The sequence below is a fragment of the Osmerus mordax genome, chromosome 23, assembly GCF_038355195.1.
Source record: "Osmerus mordax isolate fOsmMor3 chromosome 23, fOsmMor3.pri, whole genome shotgun sequence".
Lineage (NCBI taxonomy): Eukaryota > Metazoa > Chordata > Actinopteri > Osmeriformes > Osmeridae > Osmerus > Osmerus mordax.
This window is the reverse complement of record NC_090072.1, coordinates 1,341,248-1,358,572: the sequence shown is the minus strand read 5'-3', so window position 1 is coordinate 1,358,572 and position 17,325 is coordinate 1,341,248. Positions and strand designations below refer to the sequence as shown.

Sequence of the window (17,325 nt, the reverse complement as noted above, 5' to 3'; positions counted from 1 at the left end):
TGCGCAAAGCTTCAAACTTACCAGCACGAGGGTAATGCATAGCTTCAATCACATGACCATGCGAAAGCGCGCGAGTGTGCAGCAGGTAAGTTCACATCTTCACTCAAGCACAACACAACCGTCACAAGTCTCATCCCGCGTCCATCCTCTCCTCCCGGTCGCCCCCGGCAACGCCTTCCGACTCCCCTCCCCCCCCCTCCTCCTCCCACGGTGACGTAGCCCCCGGCAACCCCCCCCCCCCCCCCCCTACAGCTCGGTGGCGAACTCAAGTCTCATCCCGCGTGTCCATCCTCTCCCGATCACCCCCGGCAACGCCTTCTGACCCCCTCCTCCTCCCACGGTGACATAGCCCCCGGCAACCGCCCCCTCCCCTCCTACGGCTCGGTGGCGAACTCCGCCATGATGTCGTGGACCCAGACATCGCACTCCTCCTGCGAGGTGTCGACCAGGAACACGGTCAGCTTCCTGTCCCAGGGCTGCTCCGCTTCCTGCACCACCTCCAGCTGGGCCACCAGGGGCTTCTTCTCCACGTGGTTCCGGAACACGATGGAGGCCGCCTCCGACCACTGCCTCTGCTTCACCCCTGTTGGTGGAGGGGGGGGGAGGAAGAGGGGAGTGGAGGAGGAAGGAAGAAGGAGAGGGGGAGGAGAGGGGTGGAGGGAGGGGAGAAGGAGGGGGGAGGGGAAGAGGAAGGAGATGAGACAGTGAGAGACAGTAGCCATCTTTACTTATCAACTGGGATTTGGAGATTTTTTTTTTTTCCCTTCCATTAATCCTGTCGTGTCTGCCTCTCTTGCTACCTCTCAGCTACCCCCCCCCCCCCCCCCCCCCCATCCACACACACACCTCCCCACCCCTCCTGGGGGATGGCGATGCGTTGCCACGGTTACCTGCTAGCTGAGCGGTGATGCCCTGGAAGGGAAGTTGCCTGAACTCCTTGATGAGGGGGGCGTAGCTTGGCGACGCCCACCAGCTCGTGCTTGCCGTAGTCCAGCTCGTACACGGACACCAGCCCGTTGGTCAGCACGCCCTTCACCAGCACACGGTGCCAGCTGCAGTGCACAGGGAGGGGGTCAGGTGGCTGAGCGGTTAGGGAATTGGGCTAGTAATCAGAAGGTTGCCGGTTCGATTCTGACCATGCAAAATTACGTTGTGTCCTTGGGCAAGGCACTTCACCCTACTTGCCTCGGGGGGAATGTCCCTGAACTTACTGTAAGTCGCTCTGGAGAAGAGCGTCTGCTAAATGACTAAATGTAAATGTTATATGGAGGTCAGATTTTAAATCTGTCTGTTCCCCCTCTCTCACACACTGCCCCTGCCCCCCTCCACTCACTTGTTCTCCACCTTGGCCGCGTACACCTGGTTCTTCTCCACTCTGACGGGCTTCTCCTCCATCTTGTTGTAGTACAGGATCATCTCCCCCATCAGGATCACCAGCTTGTACATGTCCCTCCAGGGCTGCAGCACGAAGTGGCCCGGGTGGCAGGCCACCGACACGTAGATGTCTAGGTTCTGGCCCACCTGGGGGAGCTCCAGCAGGGCAGGGAGCCGGGGAGGGGATCGTGGCCGGGGAGGGGTGCCTCTGCTGGGGTTGGGCCCCGAGCCGGAGTGGGCCCTGCGGAGCTTGGAGGTGGAGGATGGGGTGGTGCTGCTGTTGCCGTTGGTGGTGGTGGTCCTGGGTGTGGAGGTAGTGGGTGGGTGCAGGGGGGCGGCGGGGCCGGGGGGGGGAGGGGGGGAGAGGGGGCGTGGCTAGAGAGGAAGACGTCTCTGTGGTGCTTGAACAGGTCGGAGGTGGCTAGCTTGTGGTTGAGGCTGCGCGAGGGGTCGTGGAAGTTCTTGTCGGGGAACAGGTGGACATGGGCGCAACGCTTGCTGTCGTCCATCTTGGCGATCTGGACAGAGGAGAGGGAGGGAGGGAGGAGGAGGGGGAGGGAGATTACACTTTAGTCGAACTGACACTTAACATCACATGTCTTTGAAGTTGTAATTACTCTCTCTCCCTCTCCCCCCCTTCCTCTTCCCCCCTTCCCTCTCCCCCCTCTCTCCCCTTCCCCCCCCCCCCTCCACTTCCCTCCCTCCTCCCCTCCTCACCTTCATGCTGCAGTCAGTAGAGTTGAGCACGGCGTCTCGTAGCCACTGCACGGCTTCAGGTGTCCAGGAGCCCACGGACACCACCAGGTCAGACAGACAGCACTTCACAGCCTGCACACACACACACACACTGCTGCACGTCAGAACACACACACATGTAGACACACACACACACACAGCCTGCACACACACACACTGCTGCACGTCAGAACACACACACACAGACGCTGCTCCCCCTGACCTGTGGGGGGATGGTGACGAGGTCTTTCAGGAAGGGAGGAGGGATCTCCCTCAGCTCAAACACCTCCACAGACGCCTGCACCCCCAGGTCTACAAACAGGATGTCCAGCACGCGGCTGCCATGCAGGTTAGTGATCTGGAGGGGGGAGAGAGGGGGGGATGAGGGGGAGAGAGGAGGGGGAGAGAGGAGGGGAGAGAGGAGAGGAGAGAGGAGAGGGGGGGAGAGAGGAGGGTAGACAGGGGGAGGAGAGAGGGGGAGAGGAGAGGAGAAAACAAAAACAAAAAATTATAACAAAAATCGATATTTAAGACCATATTCATGTGAAACGTCTTGGGTGCCTCAGATTTCCCTCAGTACTCTACATGATGAGGCAAACAGCAGGTGCATGACGTGGGCAGGTCATATAATATGGGTTAACGATGTACTAAATGACTCACCTCCACACGAGACCATTTGCCCTTGTACCTGGCCAGGCAGGCCTTCCCACAGAAGGGCCTCGCCACCAGGAACTCTGAGGTCACCTGGCGCACACAGATGATGTCATAAGAGTGAGACGGACACTCGTAGAAAACAATTCCAAGGTGATGAGTCATGACTAAGGGCGGCGTTATCGCTACTGTAGATCTGTACGCTAGGAGGCGCTGCTCTGCGGTCGACACGCGCAAGAGCTCCCTTTTTGATCCTTTCTGGCACTATGCACTTTACATTGTACTGGACCTGCTGACATTCTTAAGTTAAGTTATTTCTGTGATGCCTTCAGTTGTATTTTGTATTATTTATTCTTGCATTTATTTTCTCACTCTGCTTTTTAATAATGATGTTATGTCCACTGTACTGTCCTGTCTGCAGTGTTGAATGTATCTCTGTTTTCAAGCTCTTGGTGCAGAACAAATTCCCCTCGGGGCAATAAAGGTTTTCATTCATTCATTCATCTGATAACCACTACTAAAATGTTGAGAATAGCCTGTGATAAAAAGCATATCAGACAGATTAAATTAATTAATTTGATTGATTAATGAATGGTGTGTTTGGTTGAGTGTTTCTGGTGCGTGAATTCTAAGTAGCTTTTTGTTTTGTCATTGGGTCAGTTCCAGTGTCCTATTAACAGATTAGAGTAGCCTGCCTCTTAAACCCAGATTACCGACTTTAATCTCAATCTGGCCACAACCGTGACAAACCACCTTCATACTGCAGGGATTAGGAGACGTGTCTCTCACGCACAGAGACACAAACACACACACACGTACAGTACACACACACGTGACACAAACATACACACACACGTACAGTACACACACATATGTGACACATATATACACACACGTACAGTACACACACACATGTGACACAAACACACACACGTACAGTACACACACACACATGTGACACATATATACACACACACACGTACAGTACACCCACATACACACACACCCAGACCTGGGAGTGGAAGTAGGCCTCCGCCCTGTCCAGGATGTCCGTCAGTTTAACCAGGCCTCGGGAGCGCAGCTGGCAGTAGATGGTTCCATCTGAACACACACTACTCACTGTCACATTCATGTAGGCACTGTTGACCTGGAGGCAACACACACACACACAGTCATACACACACACACACACAGTCATACACACACACACAGTCATACACACACACACACAGTCATACACACACACACAGTCATACACACACACGCAGTACTCAGTATCATGCTGTAGCATACTGATATCTAAATGCGTAGTTTGGTGTGTGTATATATAGTTTCTGAGTGTGTGGTGTGAACCTGCAGGGGGCTGGCCAGAGTCCTGTCCTGCAGAGCTCTCATGCACGTGGCGTTGATGTTGACATCATCATCCTGCGACGTGTCGTACAGGACCACCAATGGGGTCTGCTCCCTCTCCAGGATCTCAGCCAATAGAATCTTCCCGCTGGCCATGGCGTCGAACTTCTTCAGAACGGCGGGCTCCTGGCAGAAGGGCTCTAGACCTACACACACACACACACACCACACACCACACACACACGGCAGATAGTGAATTAATATGCAAGTCCTCTAGAGACTGTTTGTGCATTTGCTTGATCCTGGCTGAGGGGGAGTTTGCCTTCAAACACGCGCACACACACACACACACACACACACACACACACACACACACACACACACACACACACACACACACACACACACACACACACACGCATAGACGCGCACACACACACACACACACACACACACACACACACACACACACACACACACGCATAGACGCGCACACACACACACACACACACACACACACACACACACACACGCATAGACGCGCACACACACACACACACACACACACGCATAGACGCGCACACACACACACACACACATAGACGCGCACACACACACACACACGCATAGACGCGCACACACACACACACACGCATAGACGCGCACACACACACACACACGCATAGACGCGCACACACACACACACACGCATAGACGCGCACACACACACACACACGCATAGACGCGCACACACACACACACACGCATAGACGCGCACACACACACACACACGCATAGACGCGCACACACACACACACACGCATAGACGCGCACACACACACACACACGCATAGACGCGCACACACACACACACACGCATAGACACGCATAGACGCGCACACACACACACACACGCATAGACGCGCACACACACACACACACGCATAGACGCGCACACACACGCACACACACGCACACACACACGCATAGACGCGCACACACACACACACACGCATAGACGCGCACACACACACACACACACACACACACACACACACGCACACACACACACACACACACACACACACGCACACACACACACACACACACACACACACTTGATGAAGGTGCAGACAACATGAAGCCCCTTCACCTGCCAGTTTACACCTGGTCGCTTGGAGGGGAAGCTGGAAAAACTTCTCATGCAGCTCGAACACCTTTCCTTTGCTGATAACCTCCGAGAAGCCATGATCCACATAGTACACCTGTGTGGTTACACACACACACACACACAGTCACATAGTGCACACACACACACAGTCACATAGTGCACACACACACACACAGTCACATAGTTCACACACACACACACACACACACACACACACACACACACAGTCACATAGTTCACACACACACACACACACACACACAGTCACATAGTTCACACACACACACACACACACAGTCACATAGTTCACACACACACATACACACACAGTCACATAGTTCACACACACACACACAGTCACATAGTGCGCACACACACACACACACACACACAGTCACATAGTGCACACACACACACACACACAGTCACATAGTGCACACACACACACACACAGTCACATAGTGCACACACACACACACACACACACACACACACACACAGTCACATAGTGCGCACACACACACACACACAGTCACATAGTGCACACACACACACACAGTCACATAGTGCGCACACACACACACACACAGTCACATAGTGCACACACACACACACACACACACAGTCACATAGTGCACACACACACACACGCACACACACACACAGTCACATAGTGCACACACACACACACGCACACACAGTCACATAGTGCACACACACACACACACACACACACACAGGAGCATCAGCGGTGGGAGGAGAGAAACTTGTCACTCCTTTTATCACCATGATATCTCGAAAGCATACAAGCATATAACACAATCACTCCCATACAACTAAAAACAAACACAGAACGCATCTAAAGCAAAAAGCAAATACATTTTATTATCTTCCTACTAAACAAAACAAACTGTGACCTTTGACCCTACCTTGACCTTGTCGGCCATGACCTCTGTGACCTGCGCTCGCAGGATCTCGTCCTCCTCCTCGGCCCTGACGGCCGCCAGCTGGCCTGAGGCCGGGGAGGTCAAAGGTCGGCGCTGGTTGTCCTTGCGATAGAACTCCCTCATCTCGTCCTCCAGGGTCTCCTGGGCCTGGGAGTAACCCTCACCGATGTAGCTGGACACACACACACACACACAATACACACACACACGCAATACATACACAATACACGTTTCATTATTCTATTACTAACTTCTGTTACTGTATGACGCAAGTTTTCATGGCTCTTGTGTCGTCTGTGTGTGATTAATCCTGATTAATCGTCTGTGTGTGTATTGTGATAAAAATACGTTTCTGATTATATGTGTGTTGTCTTGGTTACCGGAGGATGACTGCGTTGGTGCTGCCGGCCTCCACCACCAGCACAGAGGGATACTCCTCCCGAGGGAGGAGGAGAGGAGGTGCTGCCTGGTGACTCAGCCTCCTCCCCACGTCCTCCCTCCTCTCCTCCTCGCCTGTGCAGTTACGCTTCTCCTCCTCTCCTCCTCCGCTGCCTCCCCGGTCTCGCCGGTACAGGATGGCCCGCTTGGGGTTGTCGGGCATGGGGTAGTCCACGGAGCAGAAGTGGGAGAGGAGAGCCAGGTTCTGGAGGACGTGGTCGGGCAGCGTGGTCTTGTAGGTGTCCTGGAAGAGCTTGGGCAGGGCGTGGGCCCAGAGCCCGTTACTGTACTTCACCAGGAGCTCCCCCAGCTTCTGCTCCAGGTCTGGGGAGAGGGAGGCGGGGGGGCCGGGGGGCCCGGGGGAGCAGGAGGGCGGGGTCAGGGGAGGGGGGCTGCCGGCTGGGGGTCGCCGAGGGGCAAGGGAGTGTTTGTCTGTGGGGGAGGAGGTGGGGGGCGAGGAGGTGGGGGGGGAGACTCGGGGGGAGACGGCGGGAGGGGAGGAGGTGGGGGGGGAGGAGGTGGGGGGGGAGACAGCGGGAGGGGAGGAGGTGGGGGGGGAGGAGGTGGAGACTTGGGGGGAGACAGCGGGAGGGGAGGAGGGAGGGTCTTTGGCAGGGTAGAGAAGGAGCTCTGAGGGGTTGCTGCTACAGGGTTTCTCCACCTGAAAACAAAGGGGCCTTTCAGATTCACAGACGGCTTCAGCTCAGCGGTGTAGCTCAGCGGTTAGAGCATTGCAGCTGCAGTTTCCATAACTAGCAAGCAACTAGTGTAGTCAAACGTGACACACATCATCCTTCCAAGGTACAGTGATCTTTTGAATGCTAGCGATGCTAGTTCAGGGATGTAGCGTTGAACTGCCGATCAAAGAGTTACAGTTCGAATTCCCCTCCCCACCCCCTGCCCCGCTTTGCTTTAATCACAAGGGTCTGCGTATCACATGACGTGTGCAGGCCGTACCGTGCAGATGGTCGGCCACTTCTCCAGGTCGCCCAGGGCCTCCCGAGGCAGGTCCTCTTTGTACAGCTCTTTGTACATCTGGGGCAACTTCGACACCCAGAAGCCATTGCTGTACTTGGTCAGCACTTCCTGGATGCGCCCCTGGACCTCCTGGGAGTTGTAGGCGCTGGGAGGGTGAGGCCTGCCCTTCCCCGAACCAGGGCTCTCGTTGAGGTTGGAGAGGGCTGAGGGAGGGGGAGGGAGGGAGGGAGGGAGGGAGGGAGGGAGGGAGGGAGGGAGGGAGGGAGGGAGGGAGGGAGGGAGGGAAGAGAGGGAAGAGAGGGAAGAGAGGAAAAGTCATGTGCTGTGGTGGAAACTGGACCTGCAGGCTGTTATGATGAACGAGTCATGAGTTTGTTTCCTGATAGTGGGAGCAGCTAGACTCTGGTCCTCCGAGGAGCCTGGAGGTCTCCGACTCTGTGTGTGTGAGTGTGTGTGTGTGTGTCCTACTTACGGCTGCCCTGCGAGGAGTTCCTGGAGAGGTGAGCGTGGACTTCCTTGTGGAACCTCGACGGCAGGGTCATCCTCTTGTCTGACCTGGAAGCAGAACAGGAGACAGGAAGTCAAAGTTTTGACTTTGGCATAACTTCCACTTGCTTTCGGCCAAACTTAAAACACACTCCTCAGCAACATACACCCCCCCCCCCACAAACTCACCCCCCCCCAGACAGACACAGACAGTACTAATGGATCTAGATGTGCTGATTCACTGTGCAGCTAATCTGTTAGAGAATAGAGGGATTAGAGACGGCCCACCACCCCCCACCAGCCCCCCCACACCAGCCCCCCTCCAGCCCCTTTGTGTGTCCGGCCCTGTCATGGATACACAAAACGGGGAGAGAAAGAGAGGGGAGAGAGAGAGAGGGATGAGGAGAGAAGGGGAAAGAGAGGGGAAAGGGAGAGAGCGTGGGTTGTAGACATAGAGAGAGAGAGGGGCGTGGGGGGGAAAGAAGGGGAGAGAGAGAGAACAAGAGAGGGGGAGTGAGCGAGCGAGGAGTGAGGTCAGTTGTTTTCATAGAAAAGCAGGAGGCACTAGCTGCAATGTGTTTGTGAGAGAGAGAGAGAGAGAGAGAGAGAGGGGAGGAAGAGGGGGGAGGGAGAGGGGTGAGGGAGAGGGGGGAGGAAGAGGGGGGAGGGAGAGAGGGGGAGAGAGAGAGAGAGGGGAGGAAGAGGGGGGAGGGAGAGAGGGGGAGAGAGAGAGAGAGAGAGAGAGAGAGAGAGAGAGAGAGAGAGAGAGAGAGGGGAGGAAGAGGGGGAGGGAGAGAGGGGGAGAGAGAGGGGGGGGAGAGGGGGGAGGGACAGAGAGGGGGGGGGAAGAGGGGGGAGGGAGAAGGGGGGAGGGAGAGAGAGAGAGAGAGGGGAGGAAGAGGGGGGAGGGAGAGAGGGGGAGAGAGAGAGGAGGGAGAGGCCCTCATTTTGGCACCCTGACCATTCTGTCTTTCACCAAGCCAGAGAGGGGGAGAGAGAGAGAGAGGACAGAATCCTAATACTTCTAGAACCATCTGAAGGGAACAAAGGCCAGCATTCTTTTTCTTCTTCTTTGGTTGTTCTTCCCAAGGAGCATCTTGAGGAATATTCGTCCTCACCACAGGCAGCTACCTAATGAGTTCTGTCATGATAATGGATGCTTGGTGATGGGGCTACTGGCAAACACACACAGCTGGCAAACACACACACACACAGGCAGGGAGCAGACACACACACACACACACAGCTGGCAAACACACACACACACAGGCAGGGAGCAGACACACACACACACACAGCTGGCAAACACACACACACACAGGCAGGGAGCACACACTCACACACACAGGCAGGGAGCAGACACACACACACACAGGCAGGGAGCAGACAGACACACACACACACACAGGCAGGGAGCACACGCACACACACACACACACACACACACACACACACACACACACAGGCAGGGAGCACACACACACACACACGCACACACACACACACACACACACAGGCAGGGAGCAGACAGACACACACACACACACAGGCAGGGAGCACACACACACACACACAGGCAGGGAGCAGACAGACACACACACACACACAGGCAGGGAGCACACACACACACACACAGGCAGGGAGCACACACACACACACTCACACACACAGGCAGGGAGCACACACACACACAGGCAGGGAGCAGACAGACACACACACACACACACAGGCAGGGAGCACACGCACACACACACAGGCAGGGAGCACACACTCACACACACAGGCAGGGAGCAGACAGACACTCACACACACACAGGCAGGGAGCAGACACACACACACACACAGGCAGGGAGCACACACACACACACAGAGAGACACACACACACACACACACACACACAATAAATAAGACAGTACCTCTCAGAGGAACCAGAAGACTTCCTGGTGGGCGTGTTCTGATTAGAAGGCTTGTTCTGATTGGTGCTCTGCTGACCAGCCTTGCCTTCGGGTTGGGCGTCCCTCATCTGTCTGAAGTCTCCATGGCGCCCGGCCCCCTGGCCCCCCCCCCCGGCCCCCGCCCCGGCCCCGGTGGTCTGGCTGTCTGAGAGAGGTCCTGGGCTTGGCTGTGGGGGGGGGGGGAGGAGGGGAGGGAGGAGGAGGGGAGGGAGGAGGGGGGGAGAGAGGAGGAGGGGGGGAGGAGGGGGGGGAGGGAGGGAGGAGGGGAGAGAGGAGGAGGGGAGAGAGGAGGAGTGGGGGGAGGAGGGGGGGGAGGGAGGGAGGAGGGGAGAGAGGAGGAGGGGAGGGAGGAGGGGGGGAGAGAGGAGGAGGGGGGGAGGAGGGGGGGGGGGGGAGGGAGGAGGGGAGAGAGGAGGAGGGGAGAGAGGAGGAGTGGGGGGAGGAGGGGGGGAGGGAGGGAGGAGGGGAGAGAGGAGGAGGGGGGGAGGAGGGGAGGGAGGAGGAGGAGGGGAGGAGGAGGGGAGAGAGGGAGGAGGGGGGGAGGAGGGGAGGGAGGAGGAGGGGAGGGAGGAGGAGGGGAGAGAGGAGGAGGGGGGGGGGGGGAGGAGGGGGGGGAGGGAGGGAGGAGGAGGGGGGAGGAGGGGAGGGAGGGAGGAGGAGGGTTACAGAAGGGATGGAGCACACACACACACACACACAAGCACTCACTCTCGTTTTCACTTTTGCTCGTGCACAGCGAAACACACACGCACACATTCTCTCACCACCACCTTTTACACACCCAGCAAAACACACACACACACACTTACAACTCCACACCCCACACACAAAGACACCCCCCCCCTCCCACACACACACACACCTCCACCACACAATTCCAGACACACACACACACCACAGAGCAGGGAGAGATCGTCCACAGCATGCCTCAGCCGAACCAGGACTGAGGGATTCACTATCCTCAAAACATCCTCACAACCTTTTCTGCCACCAATAGCCGTATCAAAATGACAAAATGCCCTATATTTGACTACATATTTTCAACGATTTCAAATATTTGACTGTGTTTGACCAAAACAATCAATTATTTAAAATATTCCGTTCGATCACAACATCCTGTTCTATGTCACACGTGAATACACCATCCTATCTGCGTTCAGAAGAGTCTGAATGATACGCCAGACGACCTCATCGCTGGCATCGCTTCACATCCTCTGCTCACATTCTAATCTATGACATCACCCACATCAGCCTGAATACAACACGACATCACAACATGCCAAACGCAGCTCTGACATCGTCGATCTACCTCTGGATCTACACGTTCCCTCTCCCCCTCTCCCCCTCTGCTCTGCAGCACCTAGTCCCTCTTCTCCCTCCTCTCCCTCCTCTACCTCCTCCGCATCGACGAGGCTCAGCAACAGCCTCGGGCTGAGTCCAGACAGCCCTGAACAACCGCTTCAGTCACAACCCAGCCTCCCTCCTCCTCCCTGCTCACGGCCGGAGACGTGTCCGTGGTAACCGTGTCCGTGGTAACGGGTGTCTCTGCAGGTGACTAAGCCCCCAGCTTCCTGCACACTCAGCAGGAGTTCCTGCCCAGCAGGCAGCCAGGGAGAGATGAGATGCAGCCAGACAGGCAGGCAGCCAGCTAGTCAGAAAGCCAGGCAGCCAGCCAGCCAGTCAGACAGACAGAAAGACAGGCAGCTAGTCAGCCAGGCAGCCAGTCATCCAGCCAGGCAGCCAGTTACAGTGAACCCAACGACACCGGTCTCTTGGGAGGATATCAAAACACTGTGATGCTCTATCATCCGGCCAAGAGAGAGGGAGTGGGGGAGAGAGAGAGAGGGAGTGGGGGAGAGAGAGAGGGCTACATGAGGGCAGGAAGAGAGAGAGAAAAAGAGAGACAAGGCGAGATGGAGGCAGGAAGAGCGAAAGAAAGAGGAAGGAGAGAGAGAGAACAGGAGGATAGAGAGGGATAGCACTGGCAGGAGACTGAGCTGCTATGCTTGCCACCGGGACTTCATGAATCCTTCCTTTTTTCTCTCTCTCCCCTCTCTCTACCTTTCCCTGCTCATCTGTTTTCTTCTCCCTCCTTTCTCTCTCTCTCCCTCTCTTCCTCCTCTCTCTCTCTCCCTCCTCTCGCTCTCTCCCTCTTCTCTCTCTCTCTCTGTCTCCCTCTCTCTCAGAGAATACCGATGTCCTATTTCTGCTGCATCACATTTCAGCAAGTTTGTCTGTTCAGACTTGATCTGAGAGTATAAGTGTGTTTCTTTGTGTGTCTGAGAGAGAGTCAGTGTGTGTGTCTGTCTGTGAGTGTGTTAAAGAGAGAGACAGAGAGAGAGACAGAGAGAAAGACAGAGAGAGACAGAGAGAGACAGAGAGAGAGACATAGAGAGAGAGACAGAGAGAGACAGAGAGAGACAGAGAGAGAGACAGAGAGAGAGAGACAGAGAGAGGCAGAGACAGAGAGAGAGACATAGAGAGAGACAGAGAGAGAGACAGAGAGAGAGACAGAGACAGAGAGAGAGACAGAGAGAGAGACAGAGACAGAGACAGAGAGAGAGACAGAGAGAGAGATAGAGAGAGAGAGACAGAGAGAGAGAGAGGAATGCCCTCTCGTCTGGCCTTCAGCTGGATGGTTTTATTTTTAGCTTCTGTGGAACAGTTATGTAGGACAACACACCCACAGGTAAAGCACTACCTTCCACATCTGCACCTGAACACTACGAGAAAATAGTCCCCTGGCCCCCACAATGTGTCCTTCTCCAGTGCTGTCACCTCAGCCGTGAGAAGCAGCTAAACTTGTGCCCTCTCTAGCACAGCTCAAAACCATCTCACGACCTTTGAACACGTCAAAGTGTTTGGATATCAACTTCCCCTGTGATGTACGGGACAGGTGTGCACAGGTGTGAGGTTCTATGTGTTGTGTGTGTGTCTCAGATGTCAGTGGAATGCGATCCTAATTGTACGTTCTGCAGAAACGTTCTAAATAAGGTGAGTTCTGGGGGGCGCGGGGTGCTAAGAACAAAGGCAAAGTCTCACTTCAACCGTGAAATCCTCCCTCCATCTAACCTAATCCTAATCCACGTAACAAACCCTCGCTTCCAATTACAGTACATATATATCAATTCACTTGGCAGAGCTTGTACCTAGCCCAGTCTGTACTGTACCTGGTCCTTCACTCTGACCACTAAGTCACTGTTAGGACGACGGCCATTCCCTGCTGCACTTCCTACATACCTACACTTGTATGTTGCTATGGGCGACAGCATCTGCATGAATCAAATATTTTGTCGATAAAAAAGAATTATATCGGAGTTTCAGTCACTTCCTGTATTAGCCATCCCATAATCCCTTCCTACAATGGAAGGGGTTCTAGTTTACATTTACATTTACATTTAGTCATTTAGCAGACGCTCTTATCCAGAGCGACTTACAGTAAGTACAGGGACATTCCCCCGAGGCAAGTAGGGTGAAGTGCCTTGCCCAAGGACACAACGTCAGTTGGCATGACCGGGAATCGAACTGGCAACCTTCGGATTACTAGCCCGACTCCCTCACCGCTCCCTAGTTCCGGCAATGCCAGTAACAGCGTGGCGTTGCTACGGAGCCGTCGTCACGGAGCCCATCGCCAGGGGAGTGGCCTTACCGTTGAGGACGAGGGGCGCGGCAGGCTTCACCCTCATCTGGCAGTCGACCACCAGGGGGCGGCCGGGCTTCTTGGACGACCGCTGGCGAGCCATCACCTTGGCAACCTGGGCCGTCTCGTTGGCGTCGGAGGCGAAGTACATCACCTGCAGAACGAGGAACAGTGTGTGTGTGTGAGTGTGTGTGAGTGTGTGAGTATGTGTTCATATGCAGGTATGAGAGTCAGGTGGCTGAGCGGTTTGGCAATCGGGCTAGTAATCAGAAGGTTGCCGGTTCGATTCCAGGCCGTGCATGGTGTCCTTGGGCAAGGCACTTCACCCTACTTTCCTCGGGGGGAATGTCCCTGTACTTACTGTAAGTCGCTCTGGATAAGAGCGTCTGCTAAATTACTACATGTATGAATGTCTGAATATTCATGTGTGTGTTGGCACGTGTGTGTGTCTGTACGTATGTGTGTGCATACCTGTGTATGTTTGCCTGCATGTATGCATATGTTTGTGTGTGTGTGTGTGTGTGTGTGTGTGTGTGTGTGTGTGTGTGTGTGTGTGGTGTGTGTGGTGTGTGTGTCCCACCTCCCCGGAGCGGCTGCGCTCCATGCGGACCACAGAGGGCATGCTGGCCAGCAGGGCGTCCAGGCTGGGCTGGCCCATCAGCCTGTGGGGGATGTGCTCCCCGGTCAGCTCCTTGTACTGCGCCTGCAGCCTGGGCCCCTGCAGGCCCCCGTGCTGCGTCTGCAGCACCGCCCGCAACATACGCTTCACCAGCTCCACGTCGGCCATCTGCAACACACACACACACAGGTACACACACAGGTACACACACACACAGGTACACAGGTACACACACACACAGGTACACACACACACGCACACACACAGGTACACACACACACGCACACAGGTACACACACAGGTACACACATACACAGGTACACACACACACACACAGGTTCGTACACAGGTACACACACACACACAGGTACATACACACACAGGTACACACACAGGTACACACACACAGGTACACACACACACGCACACAGGTACACACACAGGTACACACATACACAGGTACACACACACACGCACACAGGTACACACACAGGTACACACATACACAGGTACACACACACACACACAGGTTCGTACACAGGTACACACACACACACAGGTACATACACACACAGGTACACACACAGGTACACACACACAGGTACACACACAGGTACACATGCACAGGTACACACACAGGTACGTACACAGGTACACACACCCACACACACAGGTACACACACACACACACAGGTACACACACTATGTATCTGTACAAAAGCTCAAGCATCTAGACTGTTAAACCAGGAAGACATGTTTACATTTAGTCATTTAGCACCCGCTCTTACATGTCTCATCAGTCCTATCCCAGCCTACTCTGCACGTGCGGTGATGTAAGTAGCTGGTTCTGAAAGCAACAAACCCATTGGCCTTTGGGGACAACTGCTGTTTTACTATTCAAGGCAACACACTAAATTGAATTGAAGCTGTGGAACAAGGCTGACTTGTTAAGCATTTTCTTTTGTTTTCAACTTCCGCTGGATCAGTGAAAAGACCTCAGTTAAATCATTTTTTAAATGGTCCCCGCTGAAAAAATGTCGTGATGGTTTTAATTACTGAGCCGACTTGATTTATAACACATGATTAATTAAAGATCTCCGAAAATAAATGTGGGGCTGTCCAGATTGAAACTGAACAACGTGTGAGCTTTTCGGTTAAAGTTTGTCAACGTTCTTGATCTTATAATGAACCGGTCCTGAACTTCAACCGGACAGTGTTGACGTTCAATCAAAACCGCTATATAACGCCTCGCAAAGCGCAACGCCCCGATGCGGAATCTGCCCTGTCTGCCGTTTGTTAGTGGAGGCAAACAGCTACGACCAGAGACGAATAACGATGATGTTAATCGAATCATCATCAAGAGATAGTTCTAGACTGTGTCACAGCTTGACACGCCCTCAACTCTTAACTTTAATGTTTAGCTATCCTGCTTGATAAAACCTATCGTCTGTTCCCTATTCGAAATCCATCATATGGTCAGCTATACTTTCAAAATAAAAAATAAACTTAACTTTATACCGATTGTCTTAGAAATTGTGGTTTTTAGGCGTGTAGTGCAGCCGTTGGATCACTCTCCCAAAGGAATGCCGAGCGGACCGGGAACAAGAGGTGACGTAATGTGTCACACACATCCACACCCTCTGTGCCAAAGAATCTGATAAAGTTGCTGACTTTGTGGAGGTAAGAAGCTGTGGAAAGCGCTACAAAAATTAAACTTATAATTCCACTTTTCGTTTCGCAATTATAACCAGTGATTTTGTTCATTTTCAACTGTCGGCTTGTCAGCGATAAACTCCCGGTGTTTAATCAGCTCAGGCGACTTTGCGTGACACCAAGTTCCGTACTCATGTCAGTTGGGACAACCGCACTTTCAGCATTCATTTCCAGACAGATTACTATGGTCTGGTTATCAACACATTACCAAAACTACTAATGGACCTCGACAATAGATGGCAATTTTAAAACTGACAACAAAGGCATACCTTGCTGGGGGGAGATGGGATGACGAGTTTCGGACCTGTTTGTCACAATCTCTCTTGCACTTTCAGTTGGTGTCTGTCGCCCCAGCGCTTCGCACGAGCGTCTCCCTGCCCAAGCGGCCCGGTAGTTACAGTATCATCCGTGATGCTATTGGCTGACTCCGGACTGTCCCTAATTATGACTCAAAGCGCAGGCGCCACCACAAAAGGGGTATCCAAGCGGCTCCAAAGTTGCAGCGCGCTACAATTAAGCTCTCCAATAACTTACAACATTTTTTTTCACATTCAATAACATTCAATTGGGACAACCTCACAATATGAACACGCTGTCACAGTCCAATAGACGGAGAAGGGGGGGGGGGGGGGGTTACAGTTGCATCAAGTTCTGTCATGAGACACGTGCAGCCTCGTCTTTCCCACATTTCTCACATTCCAGACTCCTCCTGAACCTGCTGGTTACATTAGCGCTCTACTGAGAAAACCATGGTAGCCTCTCTTTTTGTTTGTATTTCTAGATTTCCCCCAATACCTTTAGTAGTAGTTAATATAGATAAAGTGCACCTGTAGAACACTGGACAATACAGGTACTACTCCTATGTTCACGTAAACCTGCTTGGCAACCAGGAAGTCTTCATAACATGCTTTATTGAGAATAGATCATTACCACGGAAGAAATACACAAGAATTGTATGATATGCTACAACACTTTCCCACGATGTCAACGAACCATTATTGAACTGAACTTCCCCTTATATGTTGTATTATTTAATTGATTTTATATATATATATATATATATTTTTTTTCACTTCCTTTGTAATCCATTATTAATCCTGTATTATAAAATGGGTATTTTTGCAATTCATTACAATGTTATTTGGCAAATAATCTGTACCCTTTATGTACTAAAAGAGTATCAAAGTTGCAATGTATGGTTTGTTTTCAATAAAAAAATATACACAAAAAAATAGAAGAAAAAAAAAGAATAGATCATTAGGCCTAC

General features: G+C 53.3%; 1 protein-coding gene across 1 annotated transcript; it reads right to left on the bottom strand.

Moving 5' to 3' along the window:
* Window positions 1–374: 374 nt before the first annotated feature.
* Window positions 375–16,420, bottom strand: tdrd7b (tudor domain containing 7 b). Its single transcript, XM_067261993.1, is given in 20 exon segments — window positions 375–583; window positions 891–948; window positions 950–1,052; window positions 1,334–1,691; window positions 1,724–1,892; window positions 2,092–2,202; window positions 2,333–2,467; window positions 2,770–2,853; window positions 3,773–3,907; window positions 4,114–4,316; window positions 5,264–5,375; window positions 6,211–6,400; window positions 6,609–7,327; window positions 7,624–7,847; window positions 8,117–8,199; window positions 10,048–10,173; window positions 10,175–10,253; window positions 13,736–13,880; window positions 14,307–14,513; window positions 16,328–16,420. Coding segments are annotated over 19 exon segments (3,450 nt in total). The 5' UTR covers window positions 16,328–16,420.
* Between the last annotated feature and the right edge of the window lie 905 nt (window positions 16,421–17,325).